Consider the following 26,638-nt stretch of genomic DNA (forward strand, 5'->3'; position numbering starts at 1 on the left):
ATTAGAGAGGTTAGCTTGTTGCGTTAAAGGAGGTCACAAATGTTTTCTGCGGCTTATGAACGATGCTTTAGATGCAGAAACAAATTATGTGTTTTGGCAAGTTTTCATTAAAAACGAGCTCGATAATACAATGGAAGATATAACAAAACTGCACTCCAAAATTTTTGACGTTACCCTCGAGAGCTCTATAGACGTAAACAGAAGCTGTCAGTGTTCAGAACCAGTCTGATTTCGTAGCAAGGTCGGTGAAGAAGAAATCAAGTCGTTTAAGGTCCGATATCGCACGACAAGCACGTGAAATGTCCACAGCTTACACTTCGATATCAATGTCTGTACGCACCCTAAGATATGTAGGACGGATAATGATCATTATTGAAAATGATTTATTCCAACAACAAAGATCGAATAGAGGGGTAGTACTTGACGTTTGGTGTCTAAATATTGCTTAAATTTTTCAGAAAGGTCAAGAATAACAAATGATACCAAGAACGGAATGCGCTCATACAAGGAGAAAATTTCTTGGAGAGGTCGTGCCCAACCCGACCCCTTCCTCTTCCCCCCCGCCCTTCCCCCGCCCTGGGATCGAGCCACGGGATAAGGGGGCAGTATGCCGTCTTCCGTATGCATGGTTTCGGACAAATAGACTGAATGCCTACAGTTGCATAAATGTTGGAAGAACAGTACAGCCTTAAGCGCAGATTTAAACTGCCGCCGGTGCCTAGATCTGCCTCACACGAACAAAGGAGAAGGATCACAACATTAAGAGTTTCATATACAGTTCACCTTCAAGAGACCCGTGGAACCCTCGCCGAACACGCAAATCATGTCTTGACACGAAACATCAGATATGCGCTTTCATTTCAAAATAAGCCGTCTGTAACTCCGCCGTTTGCTTTTGACATGAAGAGCGCCTCACAATATTTTTGCTATGAAGCTCAGCATAGGATTGCTGTCGGGGACGAGGCAGACGTACCGCGCAACTTGACCTTGAAAAATATAACTACATAGTAATTGTAGCTGGAAATGTTATCAAACAGTATTTTAGGAACTTGACGGCATTATTTAGGGCAGGGGTTTAGGCTAGTTGTGCTTCATATTTAAATGAGCGCACAGAACAGGAACAGTGTGTGTCCACTCTTGTTAGTGTCCGTCTCATCTGCACTGTTTAAACATTATATAAGGATTACAACAGTTTATTACAACCACTGGATCAAAAAGCCCTATGGTCTTTTCAAACGAGTTTGCTATATTTTAGTGTTTGCTTGACGTGGAAATATTTGTGCTGCCTAGTGTTTTCTCTCACTTCGACTAAGAGCGTTATGAAAGTCTACCAAAAGCTTAAGCATTTTTAAGTTTCTTCTGTTCATTTATTTACTTGGTATCTTAAGAACGACGACTTCATAATTTTTAGCATATTTGCTCGACTGCAGACCTTTAAAACTGACGTGTTCATATATAGCCTCCACGCTTTCGTATAGAAGACGATGGAACACCTTTCCTTGTGGCTAAGAGACAACACTATGAGCAGGAGCCTGCTCAAGTTTCTGGATGAGAACAGTTTCCACGGCCTACTTTAGTCTATCGACAGCCTCTGTTTATTCGAATTCGAAATATTCGAATTAAAAAAAAATTACCTGCGGTTTAACTACTGCTGAACCTGGTTAGAAAACAAAAGCTGTGGTGTATCGGGCAACTAGACGCGGCTTGGCATCTGTAACGCTGGGTGCATTCCGCACACTGGGTAGGCAGCGCGTTCACCCTGCCACCCTGGCAGTTATATTAATGGTTGATCGCGAGAGGCTGGTCACCCAATGAACGCTGCGGCCTATTGCTGCAGTGCCGCGTTTCTGCCACAACGTTGTCAGCGCTATGCATGCAGTCCACATCTCTCTCACCACGGCCACGTACCTCAAAGCGCGATTGAGGCGTCCACTTAACCAGGGAGCCAGTTATGCTCTTCCTTTCCTCAAAATCAGTATAGAACGTTGTCAACGCCAACGCCAATGAACGCCGACGGCCTAGAGCTTCAGTGGCGGGTTTCTGCCACAAACGTTGTCAATGCCAACGCATGCAGCGCTCATCTGTCACTACCGCCATGTAGCTTAAAGCGCGTGAGGTTGCCACTTTCCCAGGGGGCCAGTTAAGCGCCTTTCCTTTGCTTCCGAAGCTCCCGCTCTTCATCGGTTTTCGGCACGGCTTCACACGCCACGCGCTGAAGGTCATATCTGCGCGGTCGGCGCGAAACTCGCGGAGCATGCCGTCGTAAATAATACTTTCGCTTTAAAAGAGCGGTGGTGGCGTCATCAAAGGACCTGCGCACCTGTACCCCGGCGCACGAATCTGTCAGCGGTAACGAGGCGGCCCACAGTGCAGCTCGAGATCTCTACCTCCGTGCTGTACAGGATGGGTCGGCTAAGGCCGAACATGATAGAGAAGGGCGATTAATCTCGTATCAAGAGATTACAGAACACTACAAGCAATGCCGGAGGTGTTTTCCCCCACCAAACACGGCGTTAAATAGGAGTCAGGCGACGGCGTGGAGACGCCTGCAGACTGGAGTATACCCAAACCCAGTACTAAACAAACATATCCGATCGGACTGCGAGGACGATAAATGTAAAAAGTGTGGGGCGAGAGGAACCCTCGACCATATAATTTGGGAGTGCGCTTACTCCCCAGGCAGGGCGCAAAACATTAGCAGTAGGGAAGCCTGGGAAACCTTGTTGCGGAGCTCGGGACCCTGAGCTCCAAATCACCGCCGTCCAACTGGCAGAAGAGGCCGCCGGCGAAACCAACCCGGCCAGCATCGAATACGACCAACCCGTGCGGCTGGGCCGCTCCTAAGTCCTCTCCCCTGTAAAGGGGGGTGAGACAGAGCGGCCCAGGCGGTGTGGTCTTTCTCTGTTGGACAATAAAAGTTTTCAACAACAACAACAACAGCAGCAGCACCTCGCAACGCTCGCCACGCCGCCTTTCGCGTTGTGGCACTTTCTCCTGCAGACAACAGATAGCGCTAGCACCACTGCCCAACGGCGAAAACTTGGTGGTAGCACCATTTGGTTTCTCTATCAGGGCGCAGACTATTACGGGTTTGTATAATGCGCAGCTGAACCAGCCTAACAATTCCATATCCAGCCTTAGTGAGCACGGCACTACGTTAATGAATGATCGAGAAATGTTTCGTTCCCGATTTTACGCTTGTAATTTTGTGGTTGCGTCGCCTGGCGACGGGAGAGCGGAGCTGCAGACAAGAAGGTGAGAAAGGACGAAAAGAGATGGCGCCACAAAACAACGTTCTCACGATTTGCCTTATTTAGGGGTTCGCAAACTTTGCTGGCACCCGGTTAGTAGCACGAATATGCATGGTACACGAAGTGGCTTTCTGTATTGAGAAACGATTTCTGTATCGAGAAGAAAACTAGGCGCTTTCACTATTCCTTTAATCATGCATACGCCGTGTTTTTACTAAACCTACTTGTTTTCTTTTGCAAAAGAAGCAGCTGCCAAAAGCTACTCAAAGGCGACATTCTAAACTTGGCATCTTCATAAAAAAAAAAAAAAATAGGACGCTACGCGTTTATTACAACATGCATTTTCTGGACTTCGTCCAAAAACGAGGCGATAAGGCTCCTGCCCGCGCAGTTTCTTCCTGGAGATCCTTGCGTCAAGCTATTGTTCGACGTCTTTGTGTCGTAAATTAGCAGCTTTGCGGTCTTTTTATCTCCGCTCGATAACATTTCGTCCCAGCAGAGCCGATTGTCGATATGACATTATCGTGGTCGGGGCAGGTGTTCCCAGAAGAAGCGACGCTTATGATTTCGCTGTCTTCATATCTCTGCTCGATAACATTTCATCCGAGCGAAAGTAGCTTCCCCGATGTGACATTGTCGTGGTTGGCGCAATGTTCCCAGCAGAATCGAAGCTTTGTATTTCTCTATCAATGCGCGTTTGCACATGGCTGGGTGTGAGAGCGCGCGACAGCGCCTCGTGCTGAAAGGAGGGTTCGGGATAAGGCTCCCCCTCTCACTAGCACGCTCTGCCGCGAACGACACGAACACGGCGGTGCTGGAAAGGGAGGCCAGTGCCGTGTGCACTGGCTCGACTGGCTCCCGAACGCCGCGTTGTGCTTTTGTGCCTTCCGCCCACTAAACAAGGAGAGGCGGCGGCGAGCGGGAAATATTTCGAAGCTGTGAAACAACTTGAGACGCAAGGCCGTCACTACCACCGTACTTCCGTACCGTTTTGGAAGCTGATATCGGCTTTTCTTTGTTGTGAGTGGGGCGACAGCAACCAGCTTTCGCAATGAGTTTTCTAAGGCACTTCGATCCAGCGAGGATTCCACGGACTAGGGTAAGTGGCGTTGTTTACCATACATGTCCTGCGTGGCGCTGCATGACACAGGCCGGCTGGCGCGACCTTGCCCGTAGGATAGTGTTAAGCGATCCCGGGATGGTTGTTGCGGTGAACACGCTCATTCAGTTCCCACAGACTTTGTAAACTCGCCGGTACGTGTGTGGCATTGCCATGGGCACTGCGATAAGTGGGCGGCGCGTGGGCAACATTGGGCTGTCGGTTGCCAGGTTGCCAGCTGGGTGGCTTTGACTGCGCGAGAATTCCACGGAGAGGGAGGGGGAGTTTTTCGTCTTGGCACGTGACTTGGTAGCCTGCGCGCCGGATTTGAATGGTGCTGGGAAGTCCGCGACCGAAATTCTGGCGGTTGAGCGGGCTGACAAAGTCGTCGAAGGCTATGTACTCTCGACCACTTAACGCGATGGCTTGGCATGAAGCTCTTTCCTGCGAATAAAATATTTTGCAATCAGTCAACCGCGGACGCGAGGTTTGTAGCCCTATACTCTTTAGTTAACTGCAATTTAGCAACAGTTGCATTAATTACTTCTCGTGATACCATTGTGCATCCTGAAGTTTGTGCTCGTTCAAAATCAGCTGCCTGTTTGTGTTACGTAACCCCAGCAGGAACATCCGCATTGCTTCTGCGTTTTTTTTTTTTTTTGGCGCGTACGTCGAACGGATCCGATCGCTCAGTTTTTGAAGTTTTGGTTAAAGGGGAGCGGAGGTGCCGGGAGCAGAGGTGCCAGAAGGGAGGAGTATAAAGCAGTAGCACGCCGGCAAAAGGAGTATTTGTGCTGCCACTGTAACAGTCACGGCGCTCCGAGAGCAGAATACCACGTGACGACGCTTGCTTCCCCACTATTCTCTGCATTAATTAGAGGAGAAAGTTGGGCGAGTTGGCTAATATGCACGGTGGGAAAAGCGGTTGAGGGCGATGACAGGACGAAGAACCACGCTCGTCCCTTGTGGTTCTTGGTCTTGTCATAATCTTCTCGCGCTCTTTCCACCATCTATTCTCTGCATGTGTGATAGGAGTTTCAAATTCCTTCGAACCGAATGTCACTCGACTTGTCTGCCGAAATTGCGCTGCTTCTCGAAGTTTTTGAATGGAATTCGGTTCAAATGACATTCGAGACAACGGGGCACCGCGGAGACATTCAAGAATGCCGCGCCGTGCGACTGCTTACGCTCTGTGGCTGTTGATTTATATATTTGCCGCTCGCTTTTTTCAGTTGCTTGTTTGGCAAATAGCTCGTGTAGTCGCTGAATGTGTGCTTCAAGATAAGAGTACGCCATTCAGAATTTACCGCGTGTGCCCGAAATTTCCCTGGCAATGCGTTTTTAGCTTGCGCTTTTAGTTTAAAAAATTCGCATTTGGGTAGCTTCAGTCGCAGTCCCACAGTGTACAGGCGGCTCTTTGTCATTGGTGCGCGTAAAAAGAATGTTATAAAAGTACACATTGCAACGTGGTCAAGGTCATGCAGAATATTTTCCATCCCTACCTGGAACACAGCCTGCGCTGATAAAGCTCCGAACGGCAACCTTGTGAACTGCTACAAGCCTTTACCAGCTTTTGACAGTCTTCGTCTAGCGAGACCTGCTGGTAGGTGCTTTGAAAATCGAGCTTTGGGAATTTTTCGCCCCCTGTCATTCTCGCAAAAACTTCCTCAATCCTGGGAATGAGGTACGACTCGAGCACTGTCACCGGGTCTATTGTGTGGACGTTGTCGCGCTCCCGAACTGGACCATCGCACTTCAGCACAGAAGAGATGGGCGCGGCCCCCTGGGACGTTTTCAAAGGTTTGATAACACCCTGCTCCATCCTCTGCAGTTCTTCATGACCCAATGCCGTAAAGCAATTGGTATAGGCCGCGCCTTGACAAAACGTGGCTTCGCCCCATTCTGCGCAGGCACTGAGGCGGCGATGCCGTGAAACGTGCCCAGCTACTGCGAAAAAAAAAACTTCGTTATATTGACTCACCACGTCTTCTGGAGACTTCACGACGTTGATTCCTACTTCTTGCCGGACGATGCCTAGCTTGAAAGCCTTCATCCAGCTTCTTCCAAACAGCGTAGGGAACGCCCCCTTCACGACAATCAGCAGTATTTGCCGCTCACTGTCGCGAAGTCTGACGCCGGCTTCCAGCGTCCTAAGGACAGGTTTCAACCTCGCTGGAAAAAAACTCAGTTGCACAGTAGATGGCTACAACGATGTCAACGGGAAAAGCTCGGTGAAGTGTTCTTCGTTAATGGTTGATACAGTAGGGCCGGTACCCAACTCCATATCTCCGTATCGGCGCTCTGTACGCCGTTGACATAAGCTGCGAACTAGCTATTTGCAGCATCAAAAGGTCAAAAACTTGGTGGTCCTCGCCCCGGTTAGACAGGTCGTCCACATTCTGCACACGAATGGATCGGCTGCTGTCGTTTCTTCTCCCCGACTGAAATTTGCGCACTATTGCCAGATGACCTTTATGACCATTGAACAGTACCGCTTTCTTTTTGCCTCGAGGCCACAATATTCACTTGTGCTGGAGCTTGGTGAGGTAGTGCCTCAGCTTGCTGACTGCTCAGTGCGTATGAATCTTTACTTTCAGCCTCAGTGGCTCTGACTGTGTCCTTTGCGATCCCGAAGTTCAAATGCGTCGTTTCCAACAGCCGAGTTTGCATTGGCACGTTGTTGATACCGCTCGCAATCTGGTCGCGCAGCACGCGCTCTCGTAATGTGAAATTGTAGCCTGCGGCCAACTTCTTCAGCGACGCAGTAAAGTCACTTACGGCGTCCCCGTATTTTCGGTGCCCGGAGAAAAACTTGAAACTCGCTACCACTTCAGACACGTGAGGGGCGTAGTGCTTGCCTAGTACGGTGAAGATTTCGGTCCTGTTTGTGCGGCCTTGGCTGATGCCAGGAGGGTCCGTAGTGGAGAATACGTCTGCGGACCACAGCACGTCAAAAACACAGCTGTCTGCTTGTCACTTGGAATGTTGTTCGCGGTGAAGCACAGTTTGATGAGCTCGAGGTATTCAGCCCACTCCGACGTACTGGAGTCAAATGCGCCTAGCTTGCCTACAGTGTGCACGATGGCGTTCAATGTGCTCTGCCGGTCCAATTCGTCGCTCCCATCCGCGTCACCATTTGTGATAAGTGCGTCGTCCCGGGCCACGCCGGCCGCCGGGCTGGAAAAGCACGCACGCTGTTCGGAGGATTCCGCGCTGGCCAAGCTGCGTCATGTGTGCAGTATTTATTTCCGCTGGCTCGTGACGCCCCCAGGCGCCGTAGCGGCGAAGTAATCTTATCACGCAACATGCTCTACATAGTTGTTCCATTTATGACAAGTTACTTTTTTAAAGCATTGCCACAGCGGTGATTCCACATTTCAGAGCTTAAACGGTTTGTTAACTCTAGCCACAAAACCCTTGACAGCCGCCGCGGTGGCTGAGTGGTTATGGCGCTCGGCTGCTGGCCCGAAAGACGCGGGTGCGATCCCGGCCACGGCGGTCGAATTTCGATGAAGGCGAAATTCTAGAGGCCCGTGTACTGTGCGATGTCAGTGAACGTTAAAGAACCCCAGGTGGTCGAAATTTCCGGAGTCCTTCACTACAGCGTCTCTCATAGCCAGAGTCGCTTTGGGACGTTAAACCCCCATAAACCATAAACCAAACCAAAACCCTTGACGTCGCTTCAAACAAGCTACATCAGATTCGGCTTGCAGTGGTAGGGTGTAAGCGCATAACGAGGTGGCCTGTAGCTTTAGCAATGAAATCCAACAGGTATCGGTCACCGCCTGTGTTGGTGGCTTCAACAATGTACATCAATTCTGCCACGGCTGAAAGTCGTTTTTGAGGCTGCTCACGCGCTACACTTTGTCTTGCTTAACCGAGTGGTAGGACGTGTTATCTATTATAATATATCCGTTGGTAGTCGAGCCAGCAGTTTATCTTTGAATCACTTTTCCTAGTTGTCGGCATTCATTTGTTGTGCTAGTCTCTCGAGTTTTTTCTTGCTCAGAACACTTTCCTTGTACCTTCAACAAAAGAGTTTTCACTGCCGCAGTCGATCACGATAACCTGAGCCCTTCTTTTGCCACGGGGGTTCTGAATAATAATAATAATAATAATTGGTTTTTGGGGAAAGGAAATTGCGCAGTATCTGTCTCATATATCTTTGGACACCTGAACCGCGCCGTAAGGGAAGGGATAAAGGAGGGAGTGAAAGAAGGAAGGAAGAAAGAGGTGCCGTAGTGGAGGGCTCCGGAATAATTTCGACCACCTGGGGATCTTTAAAGTGCACTGACATCGCACAGCACACGGGCGCCTTAGCGTTTTTCCTCCATAAAAACGCAGTCGCCGCGGTCGGGTTCGAACCCGGGAACTCCGGATCAGTAGTCGAGCGCCCTAACCACTGAGCCACCGCGGCGGGTTGGGTTCTGAAAGCCAGTTTACAGTTCGGATCGGCGTACTTCGTGCGCGGATTTTGCAGCCATTTGTCTACACTTTACTACGCATGTGGCCGGCGTTTAACCGCGTTTTGTCCGAGAAGAAAACCTGCCATGGTGTCTCAGGCTATCTGGCTCAGATACCGGCGGTGAGATTGCACAATGTGCATCGCTTCGATCACTAGTGCGTCCCGGGACCGCCCCTTGTACTGGGATCCAAGCTTTGTCGACATCCTGGGCGTAGTGGCCGTGGACACGGATGGTCTTCGAAGCGCCGCATCAGCTTAGAGACAGTCGGAATTTCTTCACTGTGAAAAATTGGACGATGAACAGCTGGGCGCCCCACCCCAGCTGTTGTGTGCAAAGTGTTGTGCGCGTGTGTTTTTGTCTTTCTTTACTGACTCTGCACGCGCGCAACTTGGACAAATGTATTGACAAATGTATTGTTATGTAAATAGTGTATTTTTCACCTCTCCCTCTATCCTTTCTTACTGTCCCCTCACTTCTTTCATTGCACTTCTTCAAACTGCCTGCTATCCTTTATTTCCGCTGCCCCAGCTCAGGTGCTGCCGCCGTTGTGATGGCAGATGCCGGGGTTAGCAAAAATATTTTACATTCCTTTTGTCTTTATTTTACATTAAACACTTACTACTACTACTACTACTACTACTACTGTGAAAAAATTAATGTGGATTAGCTCGGCTAATTCAGGATATACAAAGCAAAAGATGTCGGCGTTCACTGTGTTCATTGGCGTTGGCGTTGACAATGTTCTAGAGGGCGATGGTTTTGACGAAAGGAAGGGCGCATAACTGGCTCACTGGATATGTGGACGCCTCATTCGTGCTTTGATACATGAGGCGGTGGTGAGAGAGAGATGTGGCCTGAATGCATTAGCGCTGACAGCGTTGTGGCTGACGTGCGGCACTGCAGCTGCGGCTTAGCTATAGCTAAGCCACAGCGCTCATTTGGTGGTCAATCTCTCGCGATCAACCATTAACTGCATGCCACCTCCCAGGGTGGCAGGGAGGGCGCGCTGCCTATCCAGTGTGCGGAACGCAATCAAAGCACGCTTTTGCAGTTGGATACCAGCGCCACCTACATGGAAGCGATATTGAGGTTTCCACTGACCCATAGAGCCGATGTGCGCCCTTTCCTTTCGTGAAAAAAAAACGGCCTTTGCAAAGCTGTCAACGCCGATGAACTCTATGAACGCCGTCGCCTCACTTGTTTTGTTTGGTTTGTGAGGAAAGGAAATTGCACAGTAACCGTCTCACATATCTCGGTGGACACCCGAACCGCACCGTAAAGGAGGGAGGGAAAGAAGAAAGAGAAAACTGAAAATTGAAAGTTGGATTTTGAGGAAAGGCGCGGCGCTGCGCAGCGGCGGAACACCTGTTGCTCGGTGCTACTAGTGGCGTATGCGCAGCAGTGACTAGGGAGCGAGAGAGAAATATCCGCGCAGAGGCGCGCGTTGTGACGTCATGTGCCTCCTCGGATTACCGCCACGGCGAAATCCCAAGTTCGCGGCCAGTAAAGCTTTCGCTTTAAAAAGCTGTGCACTAACCTCCGCAACACGCTAAGATCAGAGCAGTCCAGCCTGTTCGTCCGTTAACGACCTCTTCCCGCCTTCTCCACCTCGGATGCTCACTGGCAGATTGTTCACTCACTGACCTTGGTGTGTTCTGCTTTCCTCTTGATTAACGAATTAATGATTGCGCTGCCTCCACATTCGATGCGAAGTGATCCTAGCTCGTTAATGTCTAGCTGATTCGCCTGCTTGGGAAAACACTGCACTTTCGACGGACGGTGGATAGGACACACGACTGACTCCGCGGACACCATGTTTGTGAAGGGCGGCGCGTCAGCAGGCTTCCACGTGGAGGTATTTTTTCTATTGATTAAACCGGTGATCGAAATTATCCCTATAATTAAAAAAAACCCAGCCTGAGATGCCGTTTAAGTGCTGTATTTATTGTTTGAAAAATATGTTTGCAAAAGTAAAATATTTCAGGGACTTATTTGTTTTTCTTGCGCCTGATTTGATAAGAGAACTCTACCTTCTACAGTACTTCAAGCGACTTGTGAAATGAGTGTAGGCAGAATCAGCATGAGCTTTCTCGCCCTTTTCAAGTACAGGTGTCGCATTAGAACACTTGGAGCAGGATATGCACTTATGGAATTTCAACAGGGCAGTCTGACCCATAAAGCACGTATGTCGAACCCGGCGCGTTTCCTATAATGAACCGAGCCCCACCCCCACCCCCGCACTCTCAGTTCTCGTAGCAAAGCAGCACCCCCACCCCCCAACGTAAAACAAAATTACTTTGTGCCCCGCTGCGGTGGCTCAGTGGTTAGGGCGCTGGGCTACTGATCCGGAGTTCCCAGGTTCGAACCCGACCGCGGCGGCTGCGTTTTTATGGAGGCGAAATGCATAGGCGCCCGTGTGCTGTGCGCTGTCAGTGCACGTTAAAGATCCCCAGGTGGTCGAAATTATTCCGGAGCCCTCCACTACGGCACCTACTCCTTTCTTCTTTCAGTCCCTCCTTTATTCCTTCCCTTACGGCGCGGTTCAGGTGTCCAACGATATATGAGACAGATACTGCGCCATTTCCTTTCCCAAAAACCAATTATTATTATTATTATTATTATTATAACCCTCCCCCAAAAAAAATCCTCGCTATTTTGTCTTGTCGAGCATTCGTTGCAGTGTTAATTTCTCACTGATGTGCAATCATTTTGCTTAGTTTAAATTCTTAAGAATATTCTGCGGACTTTCTCAATGTTTCCTGTTATAAAACCTCAAGGCTCTTTTAATACGCAGCATTAAAACTGCTATATATAACAAAGTGTCCGTCGGCGATGTTCACTGAAACTTCCGAGAACCACCTGCCATGGTCGGCAGGTGGCAAGGAGAAGAGAAGAAAATGCCTCTCCTCTTTTAGTAGAGAGGAGGTAGAGGCCGAAAGGTGTCTGCAACGGGAAGAACCAGGAGGATGGCTGCTTTGGACGGAGGGGTTTCAGACGTGGGCGGAGGAATGCGCAAGCTGAGGATGGTTGCCACGCCAACAACCCGAAGGGGGCTACTGTGGAGGGTGAGGGGCGAGGTGAGCGGAGATATCTGAGCGGCACGTGCACGCCGGATACCACTCTTCCGCTGAAGTGGTTGTGTGCGCGCATCCTTCGACTGTTTAACGGCGCTATGTGGTGCTTGTGAGTGGGTCTCATGGAAGCAAGACCTTCAACGAAGTGACCCAGGCACATTCGCATTATTTATGAGCGACCAATCCCCCATCCCATCCATGCCTCTTGTGAGGAGCTGATGAGCAGCTCTGCCATCAGAGATCAGCAGTAACAGGGCTGAACGGGTGGCCGCAGAGGCTCCTACCGGAGAGGCCTTATTTTGATTTAATAGGCATTTGTTCCCTCACTCGCGCGACACTTGCAGCGTAAGTAATTTAGAATCTTATGTCGCACATTTTCGCACAGGTGGAGCTCCACCTTCACCTGGATGGTTCCATCCGACTTGAGACAATATGGGAACTAGCGCAGTAAGTACGGCATGATGAACCCCCATCTTACATTTACACTTTTCGACCAAAACATGGCGTCTTTTGCAGCGTCCGGTTTCTCTTGTCAGCAACACAAATGTAACAGACTTTGGGGTTATTCGCAATACGAGAGAGAGAGAGAGAAAGCGAGAGAGGCAGACAAAAGAAAGAATAGGCAGGGCGTGAACCAGACATTGCCCGGTCGGCTACATTATATACATGTGGGTAGGATATAGTGAGCGAAAGAGAAGAGGAATGATACACAGGCTTGCTCATCAGACTGTAGACTTACTACAGGTGTTCTGCGTTTTTGCGCACTAAAGGAATACGTAGCCACGCTCGATATTGCTTTCTTAGCAGTACGATGTGTTGGAAGGAGCAGGTGGTAGACGACCTTTTGAAAATTTCGTAGTTTGATAACAAAGAAAATGGAAATGCACAATGGTGTCGCATCGTTTTAGTTCCAGTGGAAATATGTTTTTCTGGGCCGCGTAGACGTATAGTGGACGTTTTGTATACGCGCGACAACTTTTGCTGGCAACGAAGCGGAAACTACGGAGCCGAAACACCCCCCCCCCCCCCCCCCCCCTTCTTGCGCAACGGAATATAGTTCCCGCTTGCAGTTATTAATTTTTTCTTAAAGCTTACAATATTTTCAATGTTAGTTAGTTAAGGCATGTTTCTAATGCAACTACCAGCTTTCAGCATTGGTCATTACAACAAATTTGCTAGGCACGTCTAAATGTAAGAAGCTTCCATGGATGGCGCCAGCTGCTCCAGCGGCGGAATGAAACTACCGTAGGGTAGGGTCAGGCGTATCGTCTTGCGGCCGAACTATTTGGCGGAATGGCAGAGCTCCAGAGCTCCGGTTCTCTAGCCTTCCCTTAACTGCCAAGCAAAGTTGTCGAGTATAGGTGCTTTTAACGAGTTATAGTGTGGTTGTACTAGGCGATGTGGCCTGTGCTTTTCCTTCATGCGGCTTGGCTGACAGATAACCTAACCTGCGCGTTTAAATAATAATCGAAGTAGGTCATCGAGAGAAATAAACTGCGCACTAGTAATTTAAGGTGCGCATTTTCAACGGGTAGGCAAATGGTAATGAACATGTAGATAAGAGTACAAGGCTTCATAATGTTAGCAACCGTAATGCGTCCATATGCGCTTGCAGGCCATCTGTGGTAAAAATTCGTAGAGATCGTTGCGGTAAACAAAGAGGAACTTTACGTTCGCTCACGTTGCGCCAACTGGGGCCTCCGCTACAGTTTGATTTTTGAAATCACTTACCTTTCTTTGCTTTACTGTCTTTTTTAATTTCTAAACTAAAGCTTTGTATATTGCTAGAGAATTCTCCCTTGAGCATATGGTTCGTTATAATCTAGCTTGATTTAGTGGCTAACGCTTTGCAGGTTGCATAAATCAATGTCCATTTTTTTTTGCTCTTCACCTTTCAAAATGTTCATAGACGATCAAGCAGTGGTGTTAGTGGGACAACAGGTCTCAATTAAAACCGAGCACAACATGAATGTTGCATCAGGAAGCAAAGACAGAGCACACGTATGCGCAGTAAGGGGCAAGCGGTGCATTGCACAAGGCGGCAGGCTTTGCACTTTTCGCTTTTGCGTGTCTGCAATGCACTGCAAGCTTGTCTCAGTAACTTCGATTCTTATCTTCTGTTTACTTAACTTCAAGCAAGAAGAAGATTGACCTTGGCTGCTCTTCAATCGCTGCTCTCCGGTGGCGTCTTCAGAAAGTGGAGTCATCGTCTTTGAAGGACTTTCTGGACCGCTTTGCGATATTCATGCCGACCGTCGTGTGAGTAAAACAATACCGTACTTCGTGCTTGAAGTATATATCACATTCCATTGTTCTCTGCGGGAGATCGTTGCCTGAGTCGCACATTATGCACTTGGGTCTGTGAAAGCTGATGTACAGTCTTTACCAAAATAACCAGGCTGCATGGTTTGCTTCTCATTCGAATAGCAGAGGCCTTACGGCTTCCCTAAAGATTAAAAAGTTCTCGAAAGATGAGGACAAGGATTATTCTTACCATACAGAGATTTAGAGCTTGAATACTGCCATAGTAGCTTCAATATACGACTGAGAAGCAAACCGTCTAGCCTGGTTAATTTTAGCGAAGACTGTACATCGTGCAAACGGAGGCTTATTCGGCAGTTTCCTTTTTGTATGCCTTGTTGTCGTTTCGAATTTTTGAAATTGCGCAAACGTTGCAGGTAACGTAAAGCTTAAGTTAATCTTGCAAGCCCAAAACAGCAGTTACCGTGTAGTTGCATGCATACCCTACAGCTCCCTTGACCTCTCCTCACGTCATTGTAATCTTTGTCTGTACTGGCTCCCGTATATTGTGATTAAGTGAAAGGACGATAAAATAACGGAAGAAAAAAACTGCGGGTGGAGACCAATATAAATTGTGCGCTTCGAAATGCTTTCTTTTCGAGCCTCGACCGAGATGTCGAAGGCCACTGCCAGTACGCTGGCTGGCGCTAGCGATTCTCCCGGCAGCAAGGCACACAGGAAATTCAACTCATCCGGACTGTTGCTTTTGCAGGGGCGATTTGGAAGCGATCGAACGGATTTCGTACGAGCTCTGCGACAACCAGGCAAGGGAGGGCGTCGCCTATTTTGAGACGCGCTTCTCGCCTCAGCTGCTGGCCTCGGCGCAGAAGGGAGTCACGCCTTCGCTGGTCGTCGAAGCAGTCAGCCGGGGCTTGGAGAGGGGACAGCGGGACTTCAAAGTTAAGGCTCGCTCTATAGTGACCTCCGTCTGGGGAAAGGACGGTAAGTAAGATTAGTTACTCGTTTATTGTAACGAAAGAACGCGTTTTCTTTGTATTTCTTATCACGTTGCAAAGTAAACTGCCGTAGAGGATCAAAACTGGGGTACTAACCGTGCAAAAGTGCTCAATGCGGGTTCGACAAAGCAAGCAAGTTGTTGGGCGAGTTGGTGACGATCTTCCATAGTTGCAGCGCGAAGGACAGGACAGGGGAGGATGACAGAACAGTATACGGTAAGTACGGGTTGTTCCACCTAAGTGTTCATACTAATACTGAAGTAACGGAGCGCACTAAGCGAACAAAACTTACTTTCTGTGGTTCGTAGTAGTGTCTTCTGCTATTTATTCACGACGGTTGTTAATATCTAGGCAGTTAACTTATTTCACGGTCTACAAAGCTTGAAAAAACGCCCAACTAAACCACTTGCATGAGGGTCATTTTGGCTTCTTACCGTACTTTTTCCCTCAATCGAAAGCTCGAAAATTTGGGGAACACTGTGCGAAGAAGCGTTATTGTGGTGTGACTGCTGCGCTATGAAGGATACACCAAAGCACGCAGTTGGCGACACTTGCGGAAAGCGTTCATAGGTTGTGCAATGCGTATCTGTTTAGTTATTTTGCATTCTTTATTACTTCCAATTACGCTTAATTGGCTCTGGCCTACTCTCCTAAATCCACAGAAACCAGAGCCGATTAACTTCTTCAACTGTGTTCTTATGACCGTGCCACTCGTTGTTGGCAAAAATGCACTGCCTAATTTTTCAGTGTAATAATAATAATGATAATTGGTTTTTGGGGAAACGAAATGGCGCAGTATCAGCCTCATATATCGTTGGACACTTGAGCAACGCTGTAAGGGAAGGGATAAAGGAGGGAGTGAAAGAACAAAGGAGGAAAGAGGTGCCCGTAGTGGAGGGCTCCGGAATAATCTCGACCACCTGAGGATCTTTAACGTGCACTGACGTCGCACAGCACACGGGCGCCTTAGCGTTTTGCCTCCGTAAAAACGCAGCCGCTGCGGTCGGGTTCGAACCTGGGAACTCCGGATCAGTAGCCGAGCGCCCTAAACTGAAAATTGTTTTTTGGGGAAAGGAAATGACGCAGTATCTGTCTCGCATATCTCGATGGACACCCGAACCGCGCCGTGATGGAAGGGATAAAGGAGGAAGTGAAAGAAGAAAGGAAGGTGTACCATAGTGGAGGTCTCCGGGTTAATTAAAACCACCTGGGAATCTAACGTGCACTGACATCGCACAGCACACGGGCGCATTATGCGTTTCGCTTCCATCGAAACGCGGTCGCCGCGGTGAAATGTTCAAAGAGAAATAATAATAATTGGTTTCTGGGGAAAGGAAATGGCGCAGTATCTGTCTCATATATCGTTGGACACCTGAACCGCGCCGTAAGGGAAGGGATAAAGGAGGGAGTGAAAGAAAGGAAGAATGAGGTCCCGTGGTGGAGGGCTCCGGAATAATTTCAACCACCTGGGGATCTTTAACGGGCACTGACATCGCACAGCACACGGGCGCCTTAGCGTTCTGCCTCCATAAAAACGCAGCCGCCGCGGTCGGGTTCGAACCGGGGAACTATTAATAATAATTGGTTTTTGGGGAAAGGAAATGACACAGTGTCTGTGTAATATATCTTTGGACACCTGAACCGCCGTAAGGGAAAGGATAAAGGAGGGGGTGAAAGAAAGAGGTGCCGTAGTGGAGGGCTCCGGAATAATTTCGACCACCTGGGGATCTTTAACGTGCACTAACATCGCAATCACGTGATATTGATGGCATACAAATTATTCCAGTTAAATATGTGCTGAACGTAATTGCCCCCCTAATGACTTATATATATAATCTGGCGTTATCAACAGGTTGCTTTCCCAAATTAATGCAGATCTCCAGAGTGATTGTACTTTTCAAGAGTGGCGATAAAAACGATATGTCCAACTATCGACCGATTTCTATTCTGCCGATTTTTTCTAAGGGCCTAGAAAGAGTAATTCATAAAAGACTCATGAACTTTTGCAATAAACTTAACCTCATTAATCCGTCACAGCATGGTTTCCGCCCAAACAGGTCTACTGAAACAGCCTTACTAATGCAAAAAGAGATAATCCTGGAGGCACTTGAAAATAGGGAGATGTGCATAGGTGTTTTTGTGGATTTCTCGAAGGCTTTTGATCGTCTAAACCATCAAATACTACTCAACAAGCTAGAAAATATGGAATCCGTGGTACTGCAGCTTGTCTACTAAAGTCCTACCCACAGCATCGATATCAATGTGTAACAATAGATCAGCATGTTTCAACTCTTCAACCTATAACCACTGGAGTTCCACAAGGAAGCATTTTAGGACCGCTACTGTTTCTTGTATACATAAACGACATAACAAATATCAGTAACCTTCCAAAATATGTTCTGTATGCAGACGATACCAGTCTCTTATTTAGTGGCAATAATATTCCATTGCTCATTTCAAACACAAACAGTGTGTTAGAAAAGTTGAAATCGTGGAGCGCAGCAAATTCCTTGATAATAAATAGTAAAAAAACAAAAGCGGTACTTTTTCATTACCGGCAGAGTGCCGTTACATCAGATCTTAGGCTAAAAATAGACAACTCTATTATAGAGGTGGTTGACACAGTAAAAACACTAGGAATTTTCTTTAACAAGAACATGAGCTGGGACCCTCACATTAGCTTCTCTTTAACCAATTTATCAAAGTGCGTCGGAATTCTCGCGAAATTTCGCTCCTATCTACCCGTATCGATTAAATGAATAATATACAACACATTATTCATGTCGTATGTTAACTACTGTTTCCTTGTCTGGGGCTCTACTACTCAAACTAACCTGCACAAGATATACATGCTGCAAAAGAAAGCAGTACGTTATATAGCAAATGTTGACTACCTCGCACATACCGAAGAACTGTTTAAGAGATTCAAAATCATACCCGCTCATAAGCTATACGAATTTTTCTTAGCCATAAGATATAAAAAATCCATTTCTCACGGTGACAATTTCTTGACAGCATTGTCATCCCTCGAAACAAACTCAACGCCATACTCGTTTCGAAAACACGAACGTTGGACCATTCCCTTTTGCCGTACAGAACATGGTCGACAGATGATGCGTCATGCAGTTCCAAGGTTACTAAACAAATTCATCTTTGAACGTTTTTCTCTTGAAACATCTAGTACACAAACTCTAAGAAATCATTTTTTTGTAAGCCACTGTATTCCCTTTGTGTGAAAAGTGTGACACGAATGACTTTTGCATCTATGTTAACACCAATGTATTGCGTATTAATGAACATGTACCAAGAGTTTATATCGATTGTTCTGAAATTCCTGTATTATATTCTGTTAGGTAGCGTGTGTGGATTTTGTACTTTTTAAAAAAAAAAATTTTTTTTGCCCTTGCTGTACGCCATGTAGGGGGGCTCGGGCTCCCTCAAGCGAAAATCGTTCGCTTTTTGCCTGAGCCTGCCCACATCATAATGATGTAAATAAAACTGACTTGACTTGACTTGACTTGACTGCACACGGGCGCCTTAGCGTTTTTCCTCCATATAGACGCAGCCGCCGCGGTCGGGTTCGGACCCGGGAACTCCGGATCAGTAGCCGAGCGCCTAACCACTGAGCCATTTTTCTGCGTATTTTTTAAATGTATGTTTCCTTCTCTTCATTGGAGCTGAAGGTAGGCGTGACAAATGAAGCGGCTGATGCGACGTCCCTGTCACTCTTTCAGATTGGACGGTCGAGTGCTTGAAACTGTGCGAGCAGTACCAAAGCATCGGTGTCGTCGGAATCGACATTGCCAAGGACGAAGTGCAGACGCCTGGCTACACGGCCGTCGAAGCGCAAGTTTACCAGGTATATTTCCGGCGATTCCTCCCTCTTGTATGCATGCAGCTCTTTCGCCTGAAGCATCTTTGTTGCAAATTCGGTTTATTTCGCTAGTGTCCGCAGCCAGCGAACAGTGAGTGTAAGAAAGGCCATAAAGAAACATTCTTTGCTGAAAATGCGAAGTTCTACACCCTTGCACTGCGTCTACCACTCCTCCCGTTCAGAGGGCTACCTAGAGCTTCTGTGACCTAAAGGGTGAGCAATGAAAGAAAGGGTGGATTGAGGACGTCCTGTTGTGGCTGTGCTACACTGTACTGTGCTGCACTGTACTGTTGTGCACTGCGCTGTGCAGCACTCTTCAGTAGCACAGCATTGTTTGTGTTGCAGATCTCTATATTGTAAGAGCAAAGATCCTTCTCACCTTTTGCAACCTCGCTGAAGCACCGACCTTGCAGGGTTGTGGCGGAAAGACCCCGGGAATTGAGAATACCATGATTTGGCCCTTATATCTTTGAGACTCTGTTTCGTGTTCTGTTAGATCCATTCTTACTTGCATGTGCCGAGCGCTGCAACGCGAATGCTTATTTGATTGCTCTTCGCCTTGCGACCACCAATGCAGAGGGCGAAGCAGCTGGGCATTCCAAGGACGGCTCATGCTGGAGAGAGCGGCGCCTACACGACCGTGCGAGAGGCCATTGTGAACCTGAGCTGTGACCGCGTGGGGCACGGCTACCGCGTCTTCGGAGATCCGACGGGCGAGACGTACCGCATGGCGCGAGAGCAGAACATCCACTTCGAAGTCTGCCCTTACTCGAGCGTCCTTTCCGGTGGCTGCCCCCTGGATACGCGACGGCATTCCATTGTTAGGTGAGTAAGTAGGTCTGGGGGTGTTACTGCAACTGAAAGTTACGTTATCTTTGCCCACCTAAATGTTATAACTATTGATTCAGAATGCTGTTCCAGAATGTGCATTTTATGAGTTGCTGGTACTAATATTGGCTGGTTTATGTTCCTCAGTGCCTCCTAAGTGTAAAGGTTCTTTATATGCACATTCCACCTTCTTATTCGTGTTTTCATAAGTGTTTTACGCGCCAAATCTTGCAACAGCCTCGCACATGAGGCTAGCAATAAGTGCTAAATAAAATGAATAAAAAACGAAGTTTTAGCGTTTATATAGTTATAAAATTATAGATTAGAAGTTAAAATATATGAAAGAAGAGCAACGCCGCATTAGCAATGATAATGTTTTTAAGCTGCAGTCCTCTCCTGTAATGCTAAAACAAAATCCATCATTAATACATCAGTTTATGAACTGATAAATTGGCATTATGGCTTCTAGTAACAGAGTGCATTCTTATGGCGCCTCAATACCAGTGCGATACGATGCTTTGAAGTTTGAATTTGCTAGTCTGCAATGGGCTGCCTATGTCACAGAGCCTAAAACTCTCCTCTATGAGCAGTCAAATGGTTTTGTAAAGCTGGTCTCCTAGACTGGCATTTATAAGGCTGAAGTGCAAGCATACACGGTCTCACAATTTCCTGCCTGTTGAGTGAAAGGTGGAGGTACCTCTGGCGAATTAAGGGCCTTATGCTCAAAGCACCTCAAATAAAAGACCGATTCGAAGCTGGCTCGCACCTATGACCTTAACCATTGTGATGTCCCATCATAGGACAGCCATGGCGGCGGTCATTTTAGCGAGGCTACAACGCTTACGCTAGGTGCATCGTCCGCCACATTGCCAGCGAACAGCGTGATACAGCGTATCGGCATTCGGGATCACAGCGGTGTGTAACTGCCGCAAGTTCTTGAGTTCAGATTTACAAAAAAAAAAGCGTCGCAAACACAGAGCACCTTCAGTACTTAAGAGGAGCCATTTTCCAGTGCACAAATACGATTAAAGTCGATTTCTATCTCGCGTGCCTCTTATTCAAGGTCTGGGAGATCGGTGCTTTACTATCCCATCTTGTGCAGCAAAATTCGATAGTTTGCTCATGCAGTTTCTCCAGACATCTTCGTTGCATACGTCAATATCGCGTACGAAAGTGGTGCAGTCATCGTCAATACCTTCACGATTTACCGCAGGCAATTTAGCGGTCACAGGAATAAGCTGCATTGACTTTCTTGTTGCTTTTAACAGCCGTTGCTTTTTTTATAGTTTTAACTGGAATTCAATCAGGTGGCTGTACTTCTTAGCACACTACTTTTAACATAAGTACTTGTACGCCTGTACTATCTATACTGTCTGCTGATGTGCCACGAATCAAAATGATATAGGAAAAGACATTTTTGAAGTGTTTTCACATGTATCGAGCTACATTTCTGGTCATTTTCAGAGCTGGTCAGATTCTCATCGATGTACGACAGGCGTTGCGGTGCTCACTGTCAAACTGTACTGTACTGCACTGCATCTGCTTGATCTCATCGATCTTACTGCTATTATTGCATCTACCACCAACCAAGGTGAAAAACGCCGACACAGCGGAACATTCAGTGGGAGGCTGTTGAAGTCACTCGGCTTGAAATTTGTATGGAACTCAACCGCACAGGCTTCAAAGTAGGTTCACATAACTGCTTGCTACCATGCCATGAATGGTTACGTATGGTGCATGCCATTTGGAATCGTTGTCATTAGTCATGATATGGTGGCACTACGCGTTCTAGGCTAGAAGTGCAAAGCTCCTAAATAGCTGTTGGCGCTTAGCTGCTCCAGCAGCGATTTGCAGTGCTCTGAAACGAGTGCATAAAAGGGATATTATATATTACTTGTAGTGACGCAGGCGTTCTCTTCCAGCAGATTTCTGTTGAGTGTACTCACTCCGATTTCCACGTAATTTCATCTCTGCTTATTTCAAGGTTCGCTGAGGACAATGTTAACTTCTCGATCAACAAAGATGACAGCACTATCACGGGGAGCACACTGGATGATGAGTACGCCTTCCTGAAGCATCTCGGCTTGTCTGAGGCTCACCTTGTCAGAGCGGTAGGTGGTCTTTCACTGTAATCGCCACTGAGCAGTAATTTGGATGGCGTCTACCGATTCCAAATATCTAACATTTACCCTGTTCGTGTTCGCCAGTATAATTCTGCATACGAAAACTGCAAAGCTGTTTTCTTTCTTTTCTTTTACCAGAACATAAACGCGGCTCGCTCAAGTTTTCTGCCGAAAGCGGAAAAGGAGGATCTCCTTCAGCAACTGTACAAGGAATACGGAGTCACATCGAAGGTAACCTGCTGAGTGGAATAAACGTGTTTGAGTGTGGTTTCAATTTTCTTGCTTTTTTACCTTATTGCATGCTCGGTAATCATAAAAAGAAGAGATCTACATGCACTACTCTTATTTGATACATTTTATTGTAAAATTTTTGGTTTCCTGTACTGTCTCTGCGACTTAAACAGCAGTGAACCCATAGTAGAGCGCTTCGTTTTCAAATTATACAATGCCATAAATCTAGCTGAACAAATACATGTGCCATTTCTGTCCTAGGAAAGTGGCAAGTCTGTACTAAACAGCTAAGTACAGACAGAACTCAGTGCGTAGTTATTGGTGCGCAAAATAACCCTCAAATAGAGTTAACGTTACGAGTGACATTTAAGGACAATGCCATCAAAAGAAGCAGTTGAAGAGCACGGATATGCTGCAGACTTTTTGAGGTGCGCTCAAAACTTTTGCAAGTGTTACTCTTTTTCAAGGACAATCCAGAGGCACTAACTGTGCATACAAAATTCCAACTTTACCCTCGGCTTACGTGGCCCATGGTTTGGGGACTGCTACTAGGCGAACAGAAGCTTGCTGAGTAACGTTTTTGGAGCAAGGTTTCATTCTTGACCTTTTGCGAAGTCTGACTAGCTATTTAGACCTCACAAAGCGTGCAAAGAAAGATTGAAACAGAGTTTGCACATTTCACGCAAAGCTATGCTTATGCAGTAAGCCCTGGTCATCAGTAGCTTTACAAAAACAACCGCATATTCGATTCTGCAAAAAACTCATGATGCTTTGATTGTTTCTTCAACCTCACCCAGAACCAAATAATACAGCTTATGTCAAAGTACGCTGCCCACTGGCTGAGCCTCTTGGCATGCACCTTTATAGTAAGGGTATGAGTCGGCTGGAGTTGGCCTGAGACTGACCACCCATTTTTTTGTGTGTGTGTGTGATAAGGGCATCGCAAAGTACACAAAAACCATTCGACTGATACACTTCTCTTTTTGAACACTTTGGCCTCAGTGAACGCTGAACCTGATCTTACATTACGCATTATGTGTCCTTGCAATCGTCTTGATACTTGCGTGTACTTTCTAGCTGCGCAGAGGCTCTGCGTTAGTGCACAGAAAGCATGGTTATTAATCGAGCATGCCAGGCACTTCCGCTATGTACGCAAAACGTCTCGGGGAGGAGATGCTGAGTTATCCTGTTGTCAGATATTTCTTATGCTGCGCTTACGAATAGTACTGTGCATTAAGGGTAAAATATGATGCCCTGTTGCACTTGGGTGCCGTGGAATATGCAGTTGTCCTGGTTTTACAAAGTTGAAAAAATTGTAGCATGCCTAACGCTCTTGTATATCGACAAACAAATAAAAGAAAGCACGTATCAAAAGTGTTCTCATTCCGGAGACCTCTTGAGGCAACGGCCTGGTGACTTGAGCGCGCGCACTTGATAATGTGCACAGTTCACGCATTGAGAGTCCACACACTCACACCAAGCAGTCCAGAAGCATGCTTCCATTCACACTAGTCATCCTCTTCCGATTCCTGCGGCAAGAAAAGAGCACGTTCAAATTAGCATAAAATGTCCGAATAAAATGGCTTTTGTGGTCATAAATAACTTCATTAAATTTTATTATAAATTTCATTCAATGCGAGGGAATTGTAGCACCAGAACAGAGCGCAAAGCGATGTTTCCAAACTATCACTGTTTCGGAATAGCTACACCTACCTGTATAACAAAGTTCGCTTCGTCTAACTACTAGTACGTTTTCTTGGTTCTGGTCATCTGAAATTTCAATTTAGTAGCTCATTACTCATCACTCGAAGTTTCTAACATGCTTGGGATGACTTCCATGACGTGTTTGGGATATTCAAAGGTGATCTTTTTGTTTTTGTAGCGGAACTTCAAGAAACGCACTGTAATGTACCGTTTGCATCTGATTGCAGAATCTGCGCGTGTAGATGCTTCGGACCGTACGTATTTCGGCTGAGGTTTTAGCAGTAATGTTTCATCGGACAGCTTTCCACGCTACACTTTTCGCTAGGCTTCTTTGGTAGGCATTGCGCTATTTACAGTTAAAACTCGCACCTCGTTGTGTCAGATGATCATGCGCTGCACGTCGTCCCGGGAAAGATATCTCGTAACGTTCCTCTTGTCAGAAGTTGTCGCGCAACTGCTTCGGCCACTCCCTGCGCTTGGAAGAAAGGTGACGATGCGATGACCAGGTCCTCCGGATGCGCTGCGGGCGATGCGGGTGTGCTCCGGGGGTAGGTACTCCTCCTGTTGACCATACGAAGAAGCGGAGAAAGAAAGTTGTGAGTAAAACTTCCAGACACCTTGCCCCTTCTACCCTCACTCCCACTCCTCCTGCTTACGTCGCCACGCCCAGGACGAAAAAATGATGACAGTTATAGCCTGGTTACCCACCCTCTCACACGCCAATACCGCTTAATGCATGTCATAGTTAATAGCACAGAAGACTTGTTGGACTGAAAACCTCGCGACCGCCGTCGTCACACCCGGCAGGTGGCCACGCCTTCCACCTGCCAGCCGTCCTCTTTCCCCTTTCCCTCCCCCTTGTGGTGGAGAAGAGGGATACGCCGGACTAAGAATTAGCTCATAAAATGACTAGTACCGACGCAGCAAAAATCAAAAGAAGCGATCAGAGGCAAAATAGAAACAAAATTGAAATAGACGCGGAGTAGAATCAAAAGTGAAATAGAATTGGAATATAATCAAAACCGGTATAGATTGGCGAGCGAAATAAAAATGCTACCACATTTCTTCCGCATCAATCAAATTGATCGCCCCTAAATTTTGTTATACTTTTCGCTGCACGATGGACCGAACAGAAGCCAAAAGTTAGCTGTATTCGATAGCGTCTTTTGCTGGTGGGCAACAGCATTTGCATCGCTGCATTAGGTGAACCACCTCACTCTCAAGCCTACACAGAAAGTGGAAACTCTGCTATAGAAAAAAAAAAGTGGAGCGGTCTAAGAACGAATCAGGCTTCCGCATTGTCAGAAATGTCCACAATTGCTTGGGAGCAGGCACAGATGGGTTAACTGTAACCATTTTCTTGATCAGAGCTTGTGTGTCGTGTCCAGCATAGCTTGGCACATCGACTTTTTTGCCTACATGAAATGGAGCTCAGCGCATAATTTTCGCCTTTATAATATACGAGATATAAAAGACAGTTTACAAAGGGAAACACTGCTAACGAGGAATAACGAGGAACTTCAGGCAGCATAAAGAGCAAGCGCTAAGCACCATTTCAAGCAGCCCTTTCTTGTCAAGAGGTACGATTAAATTACGTTTTCTTGTCCAGTTAAGCTGGCGCGGATATTTTAGCTTCCCTTTTTAGTGCGAAAACACTAATCCGGAGGTTCAGAGCCTAGCAAAATCATCTGTTGCCGAAGTATATCCCCATAGATAAAGAAGCAGAAAAAATGATCAATATCCACGACTGGGAGTCGAACCCGCGACGGCACGAACAAATCATCTTCAAAGGCCGCTGAGCGAGACCAGTAGGGTATCGCCGCAGAAATTCTCTTCTATGTATACATGAACTATTTACAGAGCTTTAGCAGCCGAACACTCCTCGTGTTAAACTGCACCACACTCTCGCACTGTGCATTGCAGAGCATTGTATTCATCAACCTCTAATCTGCTCCGTCCGGCGGCACTGCCCGCGCATCGTCGTCTTCTACGTAGCACAAATCCGTGGTTTCGCACCGATTCGAGTGTAGTAAACAGGCTATGTAGTTTTGAAACTATTCCTTTTATTTTTCTTTAAAAAATGTCTGCAAAAATTTCGGGAGGTGCTTTTTATTACGAGGGTAACTTGAATGTTTAGACAAACTGCGCTTTTTGACAGACAGAGCAGAGGGTGCGTTATTTTAGCCAGTGCGTTTACTATACGAGTAAATACGCTTTTTGAAGTTACCTGAACTACGACTTAGCGATAAGTTTAATACTGCCATTCGAAGAGAACTTTCAACTTGCAGCCGCCACCTTTTACCTCAGTATCATGGGCGTTAATTAACACAAGACACCTTTCCTGCAATTCTGTAAGCCATGCACCCTTCGCTTTAACTTCGCTCCTTGCTAACCGCGCTGAAACGACGCGACTGGTTGTTGCGTTACACGTGGAAGTAGACCTTGGCTTTCTTGCATGCGCACGTCTTACCTCAACTTCAAGAGCCTCCATGTCGTCGATCGGTATGTCAACCTTAGTATCCATACCCTCCTGGATCTCAACTGCTTCACCCGTGTCAGTAATAAGCTGCCTGGCGCGGAAAACACCTCCACTGTCTGGGGAAGAAAAGAACAGGCGAACTCTCTGCAGAAAGGCTTGAAGCGTTAAAAAAAATCAGTTGACATATTTTCGCTTTTTTTTCAGTCTGAACACAAAAGCTATACTTTAAAATTATTGCAGTGTTGACAATCA

At 47.0% G+C, this 26,638-nt stretch overlaps 2 protein-coding genes across 2 annotated transcripts in view; one reads left to right on the plus strand and one right to left on the minus strand.

The window, feature by feature from the left end:
• The first annotated feature begins 4,046 nt into the window (after nt 1-4,046).
• LOC144129260 (adenosine deaminase-like) lies at nt 4,047-22,246 on the plus strand. The gene is made up of 8 exons (XM_077663276.1): nt 4,047-4,350; nt 12,276-12,337; nt 14,027-14,149; nt 14,904-15,133; nt 18,882-19,006; nt 19,599-19,846; nt 21,834-21,960; nt 22,111-22,246. The coding sequence occupies exons 1-8, from the start codon at nt 4,303-4,305 to the stop codon at nt 22,213-22,215; spliced, it is 1,068 nt and encodes a 355-aa protein (XP_077519402.1). The 5' UTR covers nt 4,047-4,302; the 3' UTR covers nt 22,216-22,246.
• A 23-nt stretch (nt 22,247-22,269) lies between these two features.
• The window catches only part of LOC144129259 (uncharacterized), a 29,700-nt gene continuing 25,331 nt past the window's right edge, over nt 22,270-26,638 (minus strand). The window contains exons 7-9 of the mRNA XM_077663275.1: nt 26,378-26,502; nt 24,277-24,468; nt 22,270-23,732 (exon numbers count right to left, since the gene is read on the minus strand). Coding sequence (XP_077519401.1) covers nt 24,286-24,468; nt 26,378-26,502 — 308 coding nt within the window. The 3' untranslated portion in view covers nt 22,270-23,732; nt 24,277-24,285. The remainder of the gene's footprint in view (nt 23,733-24,276; nt 24,469-26,377; nt 26,503-26,638) is intronic.

The sequence above is a fragment of the Amblyomma americanum genome, chromosome 4 (assembly GCF_052857255.1).
Source record: "Amblyomma americanum isolate KBUSLIRL-KWMA chromosome 4, ASM5285725v1, whole genome shotgun sequence".
Lineage (NCBI taxonomy): Eukaryota > Metazoa > Arthropoda > Arachnida > Ixodida > Ixodidae > Amblyomma > Amblyomma americanum.

What these genes read in the sequence shown, in the direction of transcription:
- LOC144129260 (XM_077663276.1), top strand. Translation starts at nt 4,303, where the DNA reads ATGAGTTTTCTAAGGCACTTCGATCCAGCGAGGATTCCACGGACTAGG. An exon ending in CGAGGATTCCACGGACTAGG is followed by an intron (nt 4,351 to 12,275) that starts GTAAGTGGCGTT and finishes ATTTTCGCACAG; the next exon opens with GTGGAGCTCCACCTTCACCT. An exon ending in TCGAAGCGCAAGTTTACCAG is followed by an intron (nt 19,007 to 19,598) that starts GTATATTTCCGG and finishes CCACCAATGCAG; the next exon opens with AGGGCGAAGCAGCTGGGCAT.